At 49.9% G+C, this 16,608-nt stretch overlaps 2 protein-coding genes across 2 annotated transcripts; both read right to left on the reverse strand.

Moving 5' to 3' along the window:
• Positions 1-3,725: 3,725 nt before the first annotated feature.
• On the reverse strand, positions 3,726-6,998 carry LOC123121469 (probable cinnamyl alcohol dehydrogenase 8C). Its single transcript, XM_044541461.1, has 3 exons — positions 6,604-6,998; positions 4,939-5,052; positions 3,726-4,865 (listed from the first exon to the last, which is right to left on the reverse strand). Exons 1-3 carry the CDS (start codon positions 6,873-6,875, stop codon positions 3,986-3,988), a joined length of 1,266 nt encoding a protein of 421 aa, XP_044397396.1. The 5' UTR covers positions 6,876-6,998; the 3' UTR covers positions 3,726-3,985.
• Positions 6,999-11,913: 4,915 nt separating this feature from the next.
• On the reverse strand, positions 11,914-14,211 carry LOC123121470 (probable inactive receptor kinase RLK902). Its single transcript, XM_044541462.1, has one exon. The coding sequence runs from the start codon at positions 14,033-14,035 to the stop codon at positions 12,089-12,091; it is 1,947 nt and encodes a 648-aa protein (XP_044397397.1). The 5' UTR covers positions 14,036-14,211; the 3' UTR covers positions 11,914-12,088.
• Positions 14,212-16,608: the final 2,397 nt, after the last annotated feature.

Here is a 16,608-nt window from a genome sequence, read left to right on the forward strand (position 1 = left end):
CGGACCATCTCGTCGCGGAGGTAGTGGTCGCACGCCCACCGTAGGGCGTCCTCGTCGGAGAAGCCGCGCCGGGCTAGCTCCTCGTACTCCGGGGGAGGCTGGGCTCCGGTTTGGGCGCGACGAGGACGAGGCGGCCAGAGGCGGGGGTGGAGTCGGCGATGCGGACACCGGAGCTGCGGGTGCGCCGGCTGACAGGCGTGTCCTGGGGCTCCGGCTTGACGGGGCGGAGGCAGGGAGAGCCGGTCGACCGACCGGACGAGGAGGAGGATGCCCCGGGGTCCATGCGCCTCGGCGTCCACGAGCTCCCACGGCGGCGAGAGAAGGACGGGAGCTCGAGGTACTCCAGCCTCGGCGTGTTGCCGCCCTCGATGTACTCGAGGACGGCCTCCAACGTGCGGCCGGGCACGCCCCACCATCGGCGCCGCCCCTCGGAGTTGAGCCTGCCGGAGGGCACGACGCTGTTGGTGGCCTCGAGCTGCTCGGCGTGACAGCGGCGGAAATACGACTCCCAGAGCGGGCTGCCGGGGACGTAGCGCGGCCCCTCCCTCGCCGCCCGCGGCAGGGAGGCGCGGACACGCGCGATCTCCGCACGCCGCGCCGCCCCGGTGGGTGGTGGTGGCACCGGAACCCCGTCGGCGCTGATTCTCCACGCCCCGGGCACCCGCATGTCCGGCGGGACCGGGTACTCGGCCTCGAAGAGGAGCCGAGTTTCGTCCTCGTGAAGGTGGCGGCGGCCGAAGCCGCTCGCCGCCGCGCCGTCGCCTGGGAATCGTTCGGCCATTTCTTTGAACTGGGACGGCGAGGGGAGAGGGAGGAAGGGGAGAGAGGGCGCGTCGGCGGTGGAGACTCTGTGCGTGCCATCGGCGCGCTGGGGTCGGCTTATATAGGCGGAGGCGCCGCGAGCACGCCTGGCCGCCGCGTCTATGCGTGGCATGCGCAGGGACGCGCGTCGTCACGCCTTCACTGCGCCGCCCGTGAGGCATCAATGGCGGAGGCTGGCCGGCGCGGCAGCGCGTGGCAGCTTTGGCATTGATTCGCCGCGGGAAACGAGGCGATGAGGACGACGAAGCGGCGAGAAGCGAGACGAGTCGCTAGCAAGGAGGGCCCGCGGCTCTTTCGCGCCACAAACGATTCGCCCGGCGCCCCCGAGCGCCCCCCAGCACGCCGGGTTCAGGTTGGGTCCGCCGGTGCCAATTTCGGCCTGAGCCGGCGAAAATTGGGCCCTTGGGGACGCGACTGGGCCGATTTTTTTACGCCGGCAGCCGAAAAGTCGTCTGGGGAGCCTTGTTGGGGGGCACGGCTGGAGATGCTCTAACCACGCTCCCACTGGCCACCCCGCCGGCGCCCACAACGCATCACCCCCGGTTGTGGCGCCTCCAACGGCGGCCAAGCTTGCCCCTGCCGCCACATCCCCTCAATTTCTTTGCCTTCGGCTCTCTCGCCCGTGTTTCACACGCACACCTCTCTTTCCCCAACTTTTCTTATACAGATATGACTACTTTTCTCTAGACCAGGTATGCACATCACTTGTAATGGGCCATACGTGTTGGTAAGGAAGGATAATAGTGTGGGCCCCATGTTCTTCAAAGCCCAGGACGAACCAGGGAGCTTAGAGTTTGTAGGGATTTAAGAATAATATGTAGTTTTGTTGTCGTTATATTTTGAAAGTTATGGTTTGAACCAAGCACCAAAACAAATGGCAGTGGCCTCAGAATTAATGCAAGATTTCTTTTTCTCTGTGCAGGTCGCTGCCTCTGATGTCCCTCGCTTAACTACATCCTAATAAAGGCCAAAAGAACGATGAACAAGCCTGTGGCTGTTTCCTTGATAATCCTTCTTATCTTGGGCTCCAACTACGTGCGGGATCGTGCCCGGCTTAACGCCCTGATCCAAAATGTAGGTGGGTTTTTGGGTATCACCCTAAAAAGCTGCATTGTATATGGTCTTCAAGAGATTAGGAAATGGATATGCGGAGCGGAGAGCTCCGGACGTGTGGATGGTTTTCCACTGGATATCAACTTAAATGATGTGAACCCGATAATCTTCGAGGGAAGTGGTATTGGCGACTGGATAGCTCATCTGATAATTAGAAGGATGAAGGACTACCACAAGTTTTGCAAAGAGAATGTACGAGGTGGCTGGCTGGCTGCTGTAGTGGTAGTAATGGTCGCAATTGTTGTTGTTATTGTTAGATGAGTCCGATTAGATGTCCGAGGCAGAAGGAAATATTATGTGTATTAGGTCCGCATGACAAGTAGATGGAGTATTAGATGAGATTTTGGGCCATCAAGTTATGTACTGTATGGACAGTGACCCTCCTTGGTGTTTTCCCATTTTGCAACGCATGGCTGATTAATTTGTTCCTGTGATGTGTAAGGTGTTGCCTTACCTCGTCGTAAGGACTTATAATAGTTAAGGCAAGTTCAATGAATCATAGCTTTGGTTATAATCAGTTGCATGAGAGCTTTCTGGTAATGGCACTCTTTTGTTATTCCATCTAGGAGGAATCGTGCATATTTTCCATTCTGTCAAACATCTCTTGTTGCCCCTTTTTTATATGATATATATGCACTGAGCAGAATTGTGGTTGGAGGAAATGCTATGCTACCCTTCTTATCTTCTTACATATTAGAAGTGGTATTTCCTTCTTGCATATTCTTTTGCTTCGGGACACATAAATCTTAAAAGAAGTTGTACAAGAATGTTGTATCATAGTTCAGTTTTATGTGTTAACTATTCAGCTTTATAAGCGTTCAACTCTTCTGCAAACTGATGTTCAGTTTTACACTCAATATTGGCCGCTTTGGAAATGCCTTTTGTATTATTACATATTTTTCTGTCCATCATTTTTAGCTTGATGCACAACTGAGAAAACTAAAAAGATATCTGGTGGACAACAAATACATACCATTTCAGTGCTAGGTGTTGTATAACTTTGCCAGATTTTTGCATGTAGATTCCATTGATGCGAATTTGTTTTTTTTTTTTGTATTTTTGCATAAAAGGTTATACTAACTGTCTTTAGCTTATAAAATAAATAATGTTTTGTCTCTTATCTTTCTATGTGTTCACCAAGGCTAGAATAGTTTTGCCTGGATTAGTATAGTTTTTTCCTTTGTCTTTTTGGGTTTTTGTCAGCAAGAGCTGGGATGTGTGGTTCTTAGAATAATATCTTTTTCAGGGTTTACAAATGTTAATATATATTTTTTCTAGCTTATAGAGCTGGACTTATGGCGCAATGTCTGAATGATGCCTTAGATGGAACTGAAATGGTTGGCTGTTACTCTTCAAAAGCCTTGCTCAGTTGTTTCATGCTCGGTATTTTTACGAAAAAGGGTTTCCCCCGCTTTATATTATAAAACATACCACCAAGCATCCAACACAACAGTTTCAAGTACAATAAGTCATAGAATCATGCTGGGGGCACAGCAAGACAAGCCCCAAATAAGACTACTAGGAAAAGCTAATCTGGCTCAGGAGGGGGCGGGGGAGGAGCAAAAGACGCCGCCGAGGCACGAAGACCCGCCATGATATTGTCGATGACGCCTCGGTCGCTCCGCTTACTAAGCGGTCTTCGCCGAGGCACGAAGACCCGCCATGCTCGGTATTGAAGATGGCAAAGATAAATACCACTCGGAACCTAGGTGTAGATGAATCTAATATGCGAAAAATAATTTAGCAATTCAGGAAAAAGTCAAAAAATCCCGAAACTTGATATGCGAACATCCATAAACAGTGCACCGTTTTTGCTGCTGCAACTCCAAAAAACTGGAGGCGGGACAGTGTTCTATGTCTGCTCGGTATACAATATTTGCTGATGTCCTGATGTCACACCTTCATAAATCACAACGAAGCTTCATGTGAGAGCGAATCCACACAACACATCACAACGGTGATTTAACGGGTACGGTTACTAAAAGCTCTAAATCTGCACGCATTCGCCGAAGCAAATTAACGCAACCATCAACAAGGTGGCTATTCCAGCTCACGAGGTTGAGCCGAGGCTGCCTGCGACGTCGATGACGAAGCGGTAGCGGACGTCGTTCTTGGCGAGCCGCTCGAGCGCCGTGTTGACGTAGTCCATCTTGATCACCTCCACCTCCGCGGTGATGCCGTGCTTCGCCGCGAACTCCAGCATGGCCTGGCAGTCCCTGATGCCGCCGACGCAGTTCCCGGCGATGCCCTTCCCGCCCGGCACGATGGCGTACGCCGGCAGCTCCAGCGGCTTGGTCGGCCCGCCCACGAACACCATCTGCCCCATCGGCTTCATCAGCGCGAACAGCGGCGAGATGGGGTGCCACGCCGACACCGTGTCGAGGATGCCGTCCATGGTGCCCGCCGCCGCCTGCATCTGCTCGGCGTCCCGGCTCACCAGGAACTCGTCCGCGCCCAGCCGCTCCAGCGCCTCCTCGCGCTTCCCGGGCGAGGTGCTGATGACGGTGACCCTCATGCCGAACGCCTTGCCGAACTTGACGGCGACGTGGCCGAGGCCCCCGAGGCCGACGACGCCCAGGTGCTTCCCCGGCGCGTTCAGGCCGAAGCGCATCATCGGGCTGTACACCGTGACGCCGGCGCAGAGCAGCGGCGCGGCCTTGTCCAGTGGCAGCCCGTCCGGGACGCGGACGACGTAGTCCTCGTTCACGAGCATGACGTCGGAGAAGCCCCCCTGGGTGACCGCGCCGCCGTGCTCGGGGTCGATGCCGTTGGAGGTGAGCACCATGCCGGAGCAGTAGTTCTCGTACCCGTTGCCGCAGCACTCGCAGGAGCGGCACGACCCGACGAAGTAGCCCACGCCCACCGTGTCGCCGGCCTTGAACTTGCTGACGCCGCTGCCGACGCTGGTCACCACGCCCAGGATCTCGTGCCTGCCCAGGCCATTATCTCACTCCAGTACGTACCACGTAAAAATTGTTCCATCATGTTGAGGGATTTAATTACCCGGGAACAACGGGGTACATGGCGGTGCCCCACTCGTTCTTGATGGTGTAGAGGTCAGTGTGGCAGATCCCGCAGTAGAGCACCTTGATCGTCACATCATCATCTTTTTGAGCCCTGAAATTGTAATTAACTGTCAATGACTCCACCAACTGACCTCCTAGCTGAACAGAGCAATTCACCAAAGGACCACAACCACAAGACGAGTATCTCATTCTGTCAAGTGCAACCAACTTAAGATGTCTGAACTTTGCAACCAAAATCGTAGAAAACGGAAGTAATATCATTGGAAGTCATAAAACTTGTGCTCGATGTTTATTTGGTATTAGAACTTTAAAAATAGACATTTATGGTCATATAACTACACCGTGTGCAAATACTCGCCTTGTGGTTTTGGGTCCGAGACCGGCCGCCCTGTTTTTTGTGTTAATTTTCGTACCTACCTATATGCAGTACAGGGGTTAGCTTTTCTGCAAATAAAAAAGCGAAGGGGGTGTGTGAAAAAAAATACGTCGCACTGGTCGCTTTTTCTGCGAATGAAAAAAATACGAGGCGCTTTTTCTGCGAATGAAAAAAATACGAGGTTGTTTTGTGCAAAAATGAGTCAACCGACTCATTGACAGGTGGGACCATACACCTTGATATGTCCGCATGGGTATTTAGTGACCGTATTTGCACGCGATGTCAAGTTAGGTGACCACAAATTCGTATCTTCAAAGTTCTAGTACCAAACTGAACATCAAGCGCAAATTCTATGACTCCCCGTGCTATTACCTCTAGAAAACGCCTGATTTAACATTTTGTCCATGTGTTTAAAAAAAAAGGTTTTGTACATGTGTGTTGACAACTTTTGGCCTTCTTTATTTTTTATAAGACTCAAGTTGTAACATTACGAAATCGGCGGCGGTTATTGTTCTGCTGCGCTGGTTCTACGGGGTTTTAGCACAATGACTTCTCGACTGTCGACTACTACAACAAGTTCTGCTCGCTTCGGCTCGCTTCCGTGCTTGTAGTCGTCTAATTTTTGTTATTTCTGTTGTTTGTTGTATTGTCATGGTTGAAGATGAATAGATTAGAAGTTTAAAAAAAAAAAACTGTAACATTCACGAAATCCTCTTGCTATGATACCTTTCAATCCTAACAGAACAAGCTATATCTCGAGAGCCTAGACTCAACTCACTAACTAGCAACTGTATATCTCTAGCACTAGCAGAGTGTGCTGCGCACAGTGGAACTTAAAACGGCAGATGAACTTTTCTTTTGAACCGGGCATTACCCCTTTCCATTACTGCGACGTAACAGAAATACATCAAATGTCCAGAGAATAAGACGGGAAAGGGAAAAGCGAGTTCAAGCATCGCCGAGAAACCCACTATGAGCACTCGCCATCGAGATAACTCACTCTGAGGCGAAAACCCTACAACACCATTACATCACATCATCAGCCAAATAAACCGCAGACAGTCTAGTTTACGGGCCAAGGACAAAAGACCTAGGCATAAAGCCCACACACGATGAGCAAAACAGCATCCCTTCCTGCATGGCAGCAGACTTCACTCCTTGGATCGACCTGAGAGATTCTTTTCTTGCTCTGGCCTGGTTTTCTTCAGCGAGCCCGGCAGATGAACTTATTACGGCGAGGACACATATACACACTCTGACACGTACCTTCTTGAGAAGTCGAACGGGGAGAGGACACCGGAGGCGTCCCTGGCCGCCCACCCGAGCGCCGCGCTGCCTTGCGCCGCCTCCTGCGCCCCCGCCTCCTTTGCCACCGCCTTCGCCATGTGGGGCCGCAGGGCTCTTGACGACGACGCAACAGCGACGCCGCCGCTGCTCGCTAGAGGCCTGGGCTCAGCGGGCGAGAACCGGGCGCCGAGCTCGCCGGGGAAGAAGGACAGGGGAAGAACCGAGCTGCTCAGGTGAAAATGATGCGACATGACGCCCCAGCCCCGCTGTACGGTGACGAGATGTTTGATGACGCCCTGCGATTTTTTGGTGCGCGCTAGTAGATACTTTGGGTGGTGAGCAGGAATTTGAGTGAGGCTGAGAGCGACCGTGCTGTTGTGGAGCTAGCTGCGCATGTGCTGAGTACTGCGTCGCGTGTAGTGCTACTCGCGAGTTTATTGGTCACGTAGGATAAGAGGAATCCGTGGCCGAGGGAGCAGAGCAGGGCGGGTACTTTCTCAGTTTAGGGACCGGGAGTAACCAGAAACAAGAGTATCGTATGTGAAGACAGCAAAGGAAAAGCAACGTAAAGGAGATCACGTTTCTTCCGTGTCGGCCGTGGCTACGCCTGCACTGGAACCATGATTTGATAGTAGTTCAAAGGATAGCTAGTCAGGGATTGTTAGATCGGAGTGATTTTTTTTTTGTTTTTTGAACAGATATATCGAGGAGGAGAAATTCTCCACCTGAATATGTTACCACTCAACCAACAGAGGACACATTACATGAGAGAATCAAGCTGAGAAGAGAGGTAGAGCTGCCAGGACCTAGCAACGCCCTTTAAGAGCATCTCTAGCAGACCCCGCATAAATGATCAAACCCGTAAAATAACCGTTTTTTACAGTTTCAGTCGAAAAAACGGACCCGAACAGACCCTTTAAAATTGTCCAGCCCTTAAAATTTTTTAAAGAGTCCCGTGAACGCGAAACCGAAACCTTCATATCTACAGTTTTAAAGGCAACTTTTTCAGGGCCCTAAATACCAGCCAACGTTGGCGGTTGAGAAATCTCTGCTCGCCAAGAAGCTCGCCCGGCTGCCCGGCCGCCGCGCCCGTCCGCCCGGCCATGAAGCTCGCCCGGCCGCCTGGACGAGAGGAAGAAGAAGACGTGGGGAAAGAATATAAGCGAATATTCCGTTTTACAGTTTAAGTTTAAGGGGTCTGTTCTACTGCAGCAAAAACCGACCCTTAAAACGCGTTTTCCGCGAACTGCAAACGTGTTTTGCGGGTCAACGGGATGCGGGGTCTGCTAGAGATCCTCTAACGAAATGTCTCTATATTTTTTGGGTGGTGAGCAGGAATTTGAGTGAGACTGGGAGTGACAGTTGTGGAGCTGGCTGCGCATGTGCTGAGTACAAATGATTCCTTATGAAAAAAATCTATAGGATCTAATCCTACGAATCGACCAATGTGAAAAAAAACTTAAGGGTTCTAATTCTCCAAAATTCCTATGAAATTTATCTGAAATAAAGGAGCCCTTATACGTTAAAAAACTAAAAAAAATCTTACTCCATGGAAAGATGAGTCTCATTCTGTTCTAAGGGCATCTACAACGCACTGCCCTATAGTGTCCGCAAACGTCCGGCCCGTCGCGCCTGGACTTTTTTGCCATCCTACTTGTCCCACAAATTTCCATGTATCTGAATTCTCGCAAAACCAAATGCAAATCCAGGGAATATTTTCAAGAGTCCAGACCTCCACGACGTAGGACTCCGACAATGTTGCAGATGCCCTATAGTGCCCGCAAACGTTTGACTGTTGCGACCGGACTTTTTTGCCATCCAACGTTGTCCTGCAAATTTCTACGTATCCAAATTCTAGCAAATCGGCTGCAAAGCTAGGGGAGGTTTCCAAGAGTCCTAACCTCCACCATGTAGGACTCCTACAACCCCGACCCACACAAACCTCACCGGAGCGCGCATCTTTCTCACTCTGTCTCTCCCCTGCCCTGTATCTGCTCCCTCCCAGGCCACTGCCGACGCTCTACAAACTCGATCTCCCGACGCTCTACAAACTCGGTCTCCCGTCCAGACCTTACCAGACCTCCACCGCTCCACCCAGGCAGTATACCCTCTTTGTCAATGTCGTTGTGTCCCCCCTCGTCCATCCGCCGCCTAGGTATCCTCTACCCCTGCAGCTGCCATCCATGGCGGACAACACACTCGTCAAGTGTTTGCCCAAATATCATAGCCAAATTATTGACAATTTTTTCCTTATTTTGAAGCAAGCAGCATGATGAATTTGAATGACGAGTACTTCTACAACATCTCATGGAGTCGTCCTCATTGGACGAGGAGGACGAATATGAGAATGAAACAACGATGATGCAGGAGATCCTAGAAGACGCAAAGTCGCGAAAGAGCATGTCTTGAATTTCAAAGAATCAATTAAGGGACATCAAGTGTTGAATCGAAGAGGGCACGGGGCATTTGCCTTTGGTGGGTGCCTACTTAGCCCCCGGTGCCCTATTCACTAACAATTTTTGCCGACACTTTTGTATGCCGAGAAATGTTTTCGATCGCCTTTACGATGTTGTCCGGGTCTATGATGACTACTTCATCTTGAAGAAGGATTTTATTGGAAAAATTGGCTACCAAAAGTGCATGACTGCATTGATGAAGGTTGCCTATAACACAACTGCAAATTCGTGGGACAAGTACCTCCGAATGTCTGAAAGCACATGCGCAGCTGCCATGGTGAGGTTTGCTACTGAGGTGGTCAAGGTGTTTGGACGACAATACTTAAGAGAACCAACTGCCACTGACACCGAAAGGCTCACGGCAATGTCCGAAGCAAGAGGGTGTCCAAGTATGCTCGGATCCCTTGATTGCATGCACTGGAGATGAAAGAACTGCACTCTATAGGGGTAATATCAGAGCCATGTTAAGAAGCCCACCATCATTCTGGAAGCGGTTGCATCACATGACCTATGGATTTGGCACGCTTTCTTTGGTAATGCCCAGGTATCACAATGACATCAACGTGCTGCAGCGGTCTCCATTGTTTGCTAGGTTGACTAAAGGACAAGCTCCTCCACGCAACTACGGTCAATGAGTATGACTACAACATGGGCTACTATCTGGTTGATGGTCTCTATAAGCCGTGGACGTCTTCGTCAATCGTCAAGACCATCTCTGAGCCAGTTGGTCAAAAAATAGCCCACTTTTGCCAAAAACAAGAAGGAGCTAGAAATGGTGTTGAGAGAGCATTTGAGTGCTCCAAGCCCACTTTGCATTTGTTCAAGGACTTGCAAAAATATGGGATCCAGAGACCTTGTAGGAGATGCTGATAGTTTGTGTCATCATGCACAACATGATTGTGGAGGATGAGGGTGAAGGAGTTGCCGCGGGTTTGGAATTTAAGAACATGTGTGATCCTATCTAACTTCTAGCTTAGAATCCGACCATGTTTGAAGAGTTTGTCCAAATGAATCAACACATTTAACATCGAGCAACTTAAGAATATCCTACTCCCTCCATTCCAATGAATTAGATGCGCACACTTCCCAAAATCCAATTTTGACCGCAAATTACATCAATAATATATATTTTGTGACTTCAAAATTATACCATCGAAAACTTCTTTCCAATTTGAATTGAACAGAATGATTTTTATCACATATAATCCACATTTGGTTGGTCCAATTTATGGTCAAAGTTGATTTTTGGGATGTGTGCTTATTCATTGAAATGGAGGGAATATTGAGTATGTGTAGGCGGTTAAAGGGCCAATTAGAACATAAGTTGAATTCAAGTTTGACTATTTTATTTGAAAGCTTAATGTTTGGATTGAACTATTTAAATTTGAACTTGTGTTGTATTTGAATTGTTTTTGTACTAGAAGAATTATGCTCATCTAGAATTATTCGGAGTGTTGTGGACTTAAAAAAAGAAGCCAGAGCAGGAGAGGGGCGTATGTTTGATGAATAGAATTGGATGGCCGGCTCCTATATCCATGGAGTCCGATTTAGAGGGACGACGTTGGAGAATTGAGATGACCTGACAGTCTTTATTTCTTGAATATGCTCTTGTGAGCTTGAGCTCACATGCATCTTTTGTTACAGTAAAATCTGAAAAATGTACTTTAAAAAATTGAATATGTGAAAATTTTCGGCAACAAGCGTTGATGTGTGCTTCATATGCGTATAAATTTTTGTGACGGAATGACATTCATGGAGGTCTCGGCAAAATAAAAAGTCAATGCTTCAAAAACTTGGAGCATCGTTTTTTTTTACTTTTTCAATCCTCCACAGATGTCATTCCAATGGGAAAATTCGCCCGCCTGTAAAACACACATCAATGTTTGTTGTTAAAAGAATTCAGGCTTCTTGAATTATTTTCTTATTTTACCGTTGCAAAGAGTGCACGTGAGCTCGAGCTCACAAACTCCGTGTCTTTATTCCCCCATTCTCCGCGGAAATCGCAAAAACCAGATTCTGACTGTGAAACGAAACCTGGCGTATCAAAATGGGTCTGTCTAGGACACATCTAGATGTGACATAGTTATGTCACATCTAAGCTAATGACCACTCTGTTTGTGGTCTTTTTTTTATCCTAGTTTTTTTGTTGTTGCATTATATATTTGTGGAAGTTTAGATGTGACATTCTTAAAAAACATTTAGATGTGAATTAGATAAACCGTATCAAAATTTGCATGCCACTCGTTGGATAGCATCAAAACGCCCAGATTAGCGGTAGCCGTGACGTATAATGGTCTCAGAAACTTTTCGCTGCTCAGACCGTTCAAAGCTCCCTGAGCTGTGCAACTACAACGGAGGTCAACTGAACTTTCTCATGCTGTATATGCATCGAAGCCACATTGATCTAGACAGCATCGGTCAGAGAGAATTGTTCAGCGTTCAGAATTCACTCCTTTCGTCAGACAACTAAATATGATGGTCTTGTCAGCGCCGCCATTTCTCACATTTTCTCACGAGCAGCCTCTCATCGCTTGCGAGGCTGTGATTGCCGTCTTCTCTTTCCCGTTTGCCGGCCAGAACAGTGACAGTCTTTACCAGGTCAGAGAGTAGAAGCGTTCAACGTGTTGGTACGCGTACGCTGACGTCGCTGGAATAAAACGTCCATCCTGAAATGGACTCGCCGACTGTCAACTGACCGACCGCTTCAATCCGGGCGACTGGCTGAAATAGTCTCCATTTGGCACCTTGCAGATCCAAATTGTTGGGAGTTGGGTGCTTGGGGGGAAACTTAATGATTTTTAACTGTGATGAAACTAGTTGGGTCGGTAAACGATGAACAAATTATTGTATATTGCACATGAATTCATCCAGGAATTCGCACGAAAACAATGAAGTAAACATATTCTATGAACATGTTGAGGAATTCCGGTATAGTTTTTCACAGTTTGCAGCGGGAAACTGAAAAACAGCTACGGAAAGGAAATGAACCACGGCGGCGGAGGCTACGGCTACGCGGAATGGTCGGCGGACACGCTGTGGAACTCGGCCGAGTCCGTCTTCCGCTGCGCGCTGCCGACGATGTCCTCTATCCTCGCGGCGACCTCGGCCATCGCGGGCCGCCGGTCGGGCCGCCGCTCGGTGCACTCCGTGCCCAGCTGCAGCAGCCGCACCATCTCCTCCTCCACGAGCGCCTCGTTGGCGATGCTGGCGTCGAACACCTCGCCCGTCCACTCCTCCTGCACCACCGTGCCCACCCACTGCGGCAGGTCCGCGGCGCCGTCGCTCCCCGGCACCGAGTTCGCGGGGGCCTTCCCAGTCAGCAGCTCCAGGAGCAGCACGCCGAAGCTGTACACGTCGGCCTCCTGCGACGCCCTGCGCGGGTCCGTCACCTCCGGGGCGCGGTACCCCGTCACGCGCTTCAGCGGCACGCTGGCGCCGACGAGCTGGATGAGGCCGTAGTCGGCCACGTAGGCCCCGTCGCGCGCGTCGTTGACGAGAATGTTGGACGACTTGATGTTGCCGTGGGACGAGCCGGCGCCGGCGCCGTGGATGAAGGCGATGCCGCGCGCCGACGCCAGCGCAATGCGCGCTCGCGTGGTGAAGTCGAGGCGCTCGCTGCCCGCGCCGTGGAGAAGGGAGGAGAGGCCTTTGGCGCTGACAAAGTCGTAGACGATGAGCTTCTCCTCCTTGCTGTAGAAGTAGGAGCGCAGCGGCACCAGGCTTTCGTGCCGGAGCGCGCCGAGCGCGGCCACCGTGCCGCGGAACTCCTTCTCGGGGATGGGCACCTCCCTCAGCCTCTTGACGGTCACGACGGCGACGCCGCCCTCCAGCGTGGCGCGGTACGTCGTGCCCAGCCAGCCCTTCCCGAGGACCTCGGCCGACGCGTGCAGCAGCGATTCCAGTTCGTAGGCCACCTCCGGCTCACCTCCCACGAACACCAGCTTCTTGGCGTCGCTGGCCGTCGGCTTCGAGGAGCGCGACGCTTTCACGCCGCTCTTCTCCGCCCTCGCCACGGACACCGTCTCCGGTGACGCGTCCTCGTCGCCGTAGGCCGCCGTTTCGGTGGAAGTGTCGGCCTTATTTGTCTTGCCACGACGGAAACATAGCATGAAGAAGATCACGGCGAGCACCACCAGGAGCGCCGCGACGGCGCCCGCAGCAATACCGGCGATCGCGGCAGTGGAGAGCTTGCTGCTCTTGCTGTCCTCAGAAGAGGCCGGAGGAGGCAATGGCAATGGCGACGGCGGCGAAGTGTTCGCGCACGGGCTTAGTGGGGCGCCGCATAGCGTTGTCCCACTAAAGGCGCTGGCCGGTCTTCCGGCTAGCGACTCTGGCACAGGGCCGTTGAGCTGGTTGTCGGACACGTTGAACAGCTGAAGATTAGGGAGATCAAGGTCGGCAGGGAGGGTGCCAGTAAGGACGTTGTTCTCCAAGTAAAGAGTGGCCAGCCGGCGGAGCTTGTTGAACTCCAGCGACACACCGCCAGAGAAACGATTATTCGAGAGGACGAGCCGCTGCAGCAAGCCGAGCAAGAAGAAGCCCTCCGGTATCTCGCCGGCGAGCTTGTTGTCCTGGAGGTAGAGGTACCGGAGCTCCCCGCAGTTGCCGATGTCCGCGGGGATCCCGCCGGAGAGCGCGTTGGAGCGGAGCGACAGCGCCCTGAGAGCGGTGAGGTTGCCCACGGTCCCCAGCGGCAGCTGACCGATCAGGCCGGCGCCGGGGAGCTGTAGCGCGACGACGCGCCCGCCTCCGGTGCCGTTGTCGCACCCAACGCCGCGCCACCCGCACGGCGACGCCGCCGACGCGTCCCACGGGAGCCCCGGGCCGACCGCGGCCCGGAGCGCGAGCAGCGCCGCGCGGTCCGCCGCGAGGTCCGGCGCGGCGCACCGGAGCGCGGAGCACCACAGCGCGACCACGAGAAGCAGGAGGCTGCGCCCCCGCCCACGCAGCGGCATTACCGGTCGACGAGAGCTGAGCTGACGCGCGGCGCAGAGCCCGTATCGATGGAGTTGGTCTCGTCTCGTCTCGTCACCCGGTGATCGTTCAACAGACGTAAGGATGATATGAAAATGCAGAGAGCTGCGCCTACGTACGTACTTCTCCTTAGTTAAGTACTCCGCTACGAAGTAGTCTGCTAATCTTAATCTACTGCTAGCCCTCGGTGGAGGGGGTGTGCGGCTATATTATAGGAAGAAGTCAAACTGATCTACGCGCCAAAGATGGTGCAGCAGCTAGCGCTGCACGCATCGACCGGAGCCATGGAATAGTCGTCCGTGTCTCGGTGAGAGTGATAGGGATGTGTGGAATGGAAGCTAGCGGTTCGCATTTTGCAGGAAAGGGGGCGATACGCTGCACGAATCGATTCGATTGATGTGTGCTACAGCTCGACCGGGATAGCTGTTGGCCGGAGCAAGCACGGCCATGGCCTTCCATTTGGAGCGTTTCCTTCGGACGTAGCACGTCTAGACCGCGTTCCTTGTGCGTACGAGACAGCCGTTTCTATCTGATCAGCTTAACTCGTCTCCTCGATCGTTCGCTGATTGCGTGCGGGTACCGTACGCTAACGTGTGCGGGCGTGGGAGCCGGTGAATCGCATCACATGGGGGCATGGAGCGTGGCTGGATAGTGGTGGTATAGCGAGGCGCGTGCGCCGGGCCGGGCGTTAAATTACAAACTGCGTCGGATCGGCGTCCCGGCGGGGGGGACGCGCGCGCGCGAAAACAATGGACGGTTGAGGAGGCGTACGTGCGCGAGCGTGCGGGCCTGAGAGGCCTAGAAATACTAGTACAATATAACAATTACTAGCTATTTCGAGGGTAAATATCTACTCTCACCGTCTCATAATTTACTACTCCCTCCGTAAAAAAATATAAGAGCGTTTAGATCAATAAAATAGTGACCTAAATGCTCTTATATCTCTGTAAGTAGTGACCTAAATGGTCTTATATTTCTTTACAGATGGAATAGCATTTTATATTATGGGCCAGAGTACAATACTGTAGTACCTATTTTAATATCACCTTTGGCCCGAATTAGTTGCCCATTAGTGTTACATATATTTGTATCACAAAACTAAAATAACTATTTTGGGAGGGAGGAAGTATAAAATTGGGCGCTCCTATATCTCGCCTTCAGCGAATCTAGGTTCTGACTCGCTGAAGGGGGTGAGCGAGATGGACCAGCCCACGGGCGCGGGAGGCCACAAGCTCTTTTTCAGGTTCTTTTTAATTTTTTTTTTGTTTTTTTGTATTTTTCTTTATACTTTATATAGTTACCCCCACGTCTCATATGCTACCATGTGATAATATATATGTTATACAAAAAACATTTGGAAAATGAAGCATTCGGAAAATGTTGAGCAAGTATTTGAAAAATGTTAATCAAGCATTCGTAAAAATGTAGAACTAGTATTTGAAAAATATTAAACAAGTATTTGAAAAAATGGGTATCAAGTCTTCGGAAAAATATTGAAAAAGTATTTGAAAAATGTCAATCAAGCAATTTCAAAATGTTGACCGTGTATAAAAAATTGTTGATCATGTACTAAAAATATGATATAAAAACATGTTAATCAAGAATTTTGAAATATATTAATCAAGTATTTGAGAAATGTTAAAATGAGTATATAAAAAATATTGACCATGCATTAAAAAATGATGAAAAATTTGGTCATGAATATAAAAATGTTAATCAAGAATTTCAGAAAAAGTTGAAAATATTTGAATAATATTAATCAAGCATTTCAAAAATGTTAAATGTGTATAGAAAAAATGTTGCCCGTGTATTATTATTTTTAATATTTTTATATTGAAACTGTTATCAATCATTTAAAAAATGTATAGGAAAAATGTTTACCATGTATGGAAAAATGTTATTTTTTTATATGAAAAATGTTAATCAAGCATTTGAATAATGTTTAAAAAATGTGTATTGAAACTATGTTGGCCATATATTAAACAAATGTTAAGTTTGTGTTGGCAAAATGTTAAATGTGTATTAGAAAAATGTTGTTGACATATACAATAAATGTAGAATGAAAACCAGATAGAAACATAGAAAACCAAAAAATAAACCAAAGAAATAAGAAAAAAACCAAGAGCCAAATGCAAAAGGAATGAAAAGGAATAAAAAACGTAGGAGAAAAAGGAAAAAAAAACAAAAGTAAACAAAAAAGAAGAAGAAGAAAACATGGGAAAAAATGAACAAAAAAACGATGGAGAAAATCGGCTCTTTTACCTTGAACGAGGTCGCCCTACAGTTTATCATGGACCAGACGCAATGGTTGTAGCTAGCGTCGCTAACTCCTATCCAAGAGACCTGGGTTCGAACCCCAGTTTCACTCGCTTTTTCCTGCAACTTCTTTTTTATTAAGTGGGGCTCAGTTGCTCCAAGAAACAGAAAAATCCTTCAACGAGAGCTGCTACCGTCTCAATTAATGCGAGATATAGCTCTCGCACATTAAGTAATGGATCGACCTGTTAGCGCACCTTTTAAATGGTAAAAAGGAAAAAAAAAAGGAGGTGCTAGG

Source organism: Triticum aestivum, chromosome 5D (genome assembly GCF_018294505.1).
Source record: "Triticum aestivum cultivar Chinese Spring chromosome 5D, IWGSC CS RefSeq v2.1, whole genome shotgun sequence".
In the NCBI taxonomy this organism is placed as follows: domain Eukaryota; kingdom Viridiplantae; phylum Streptophyta; class Magnoliopsida; order Poales; family Poaceae; genus Triticum; species Triticum aestivum.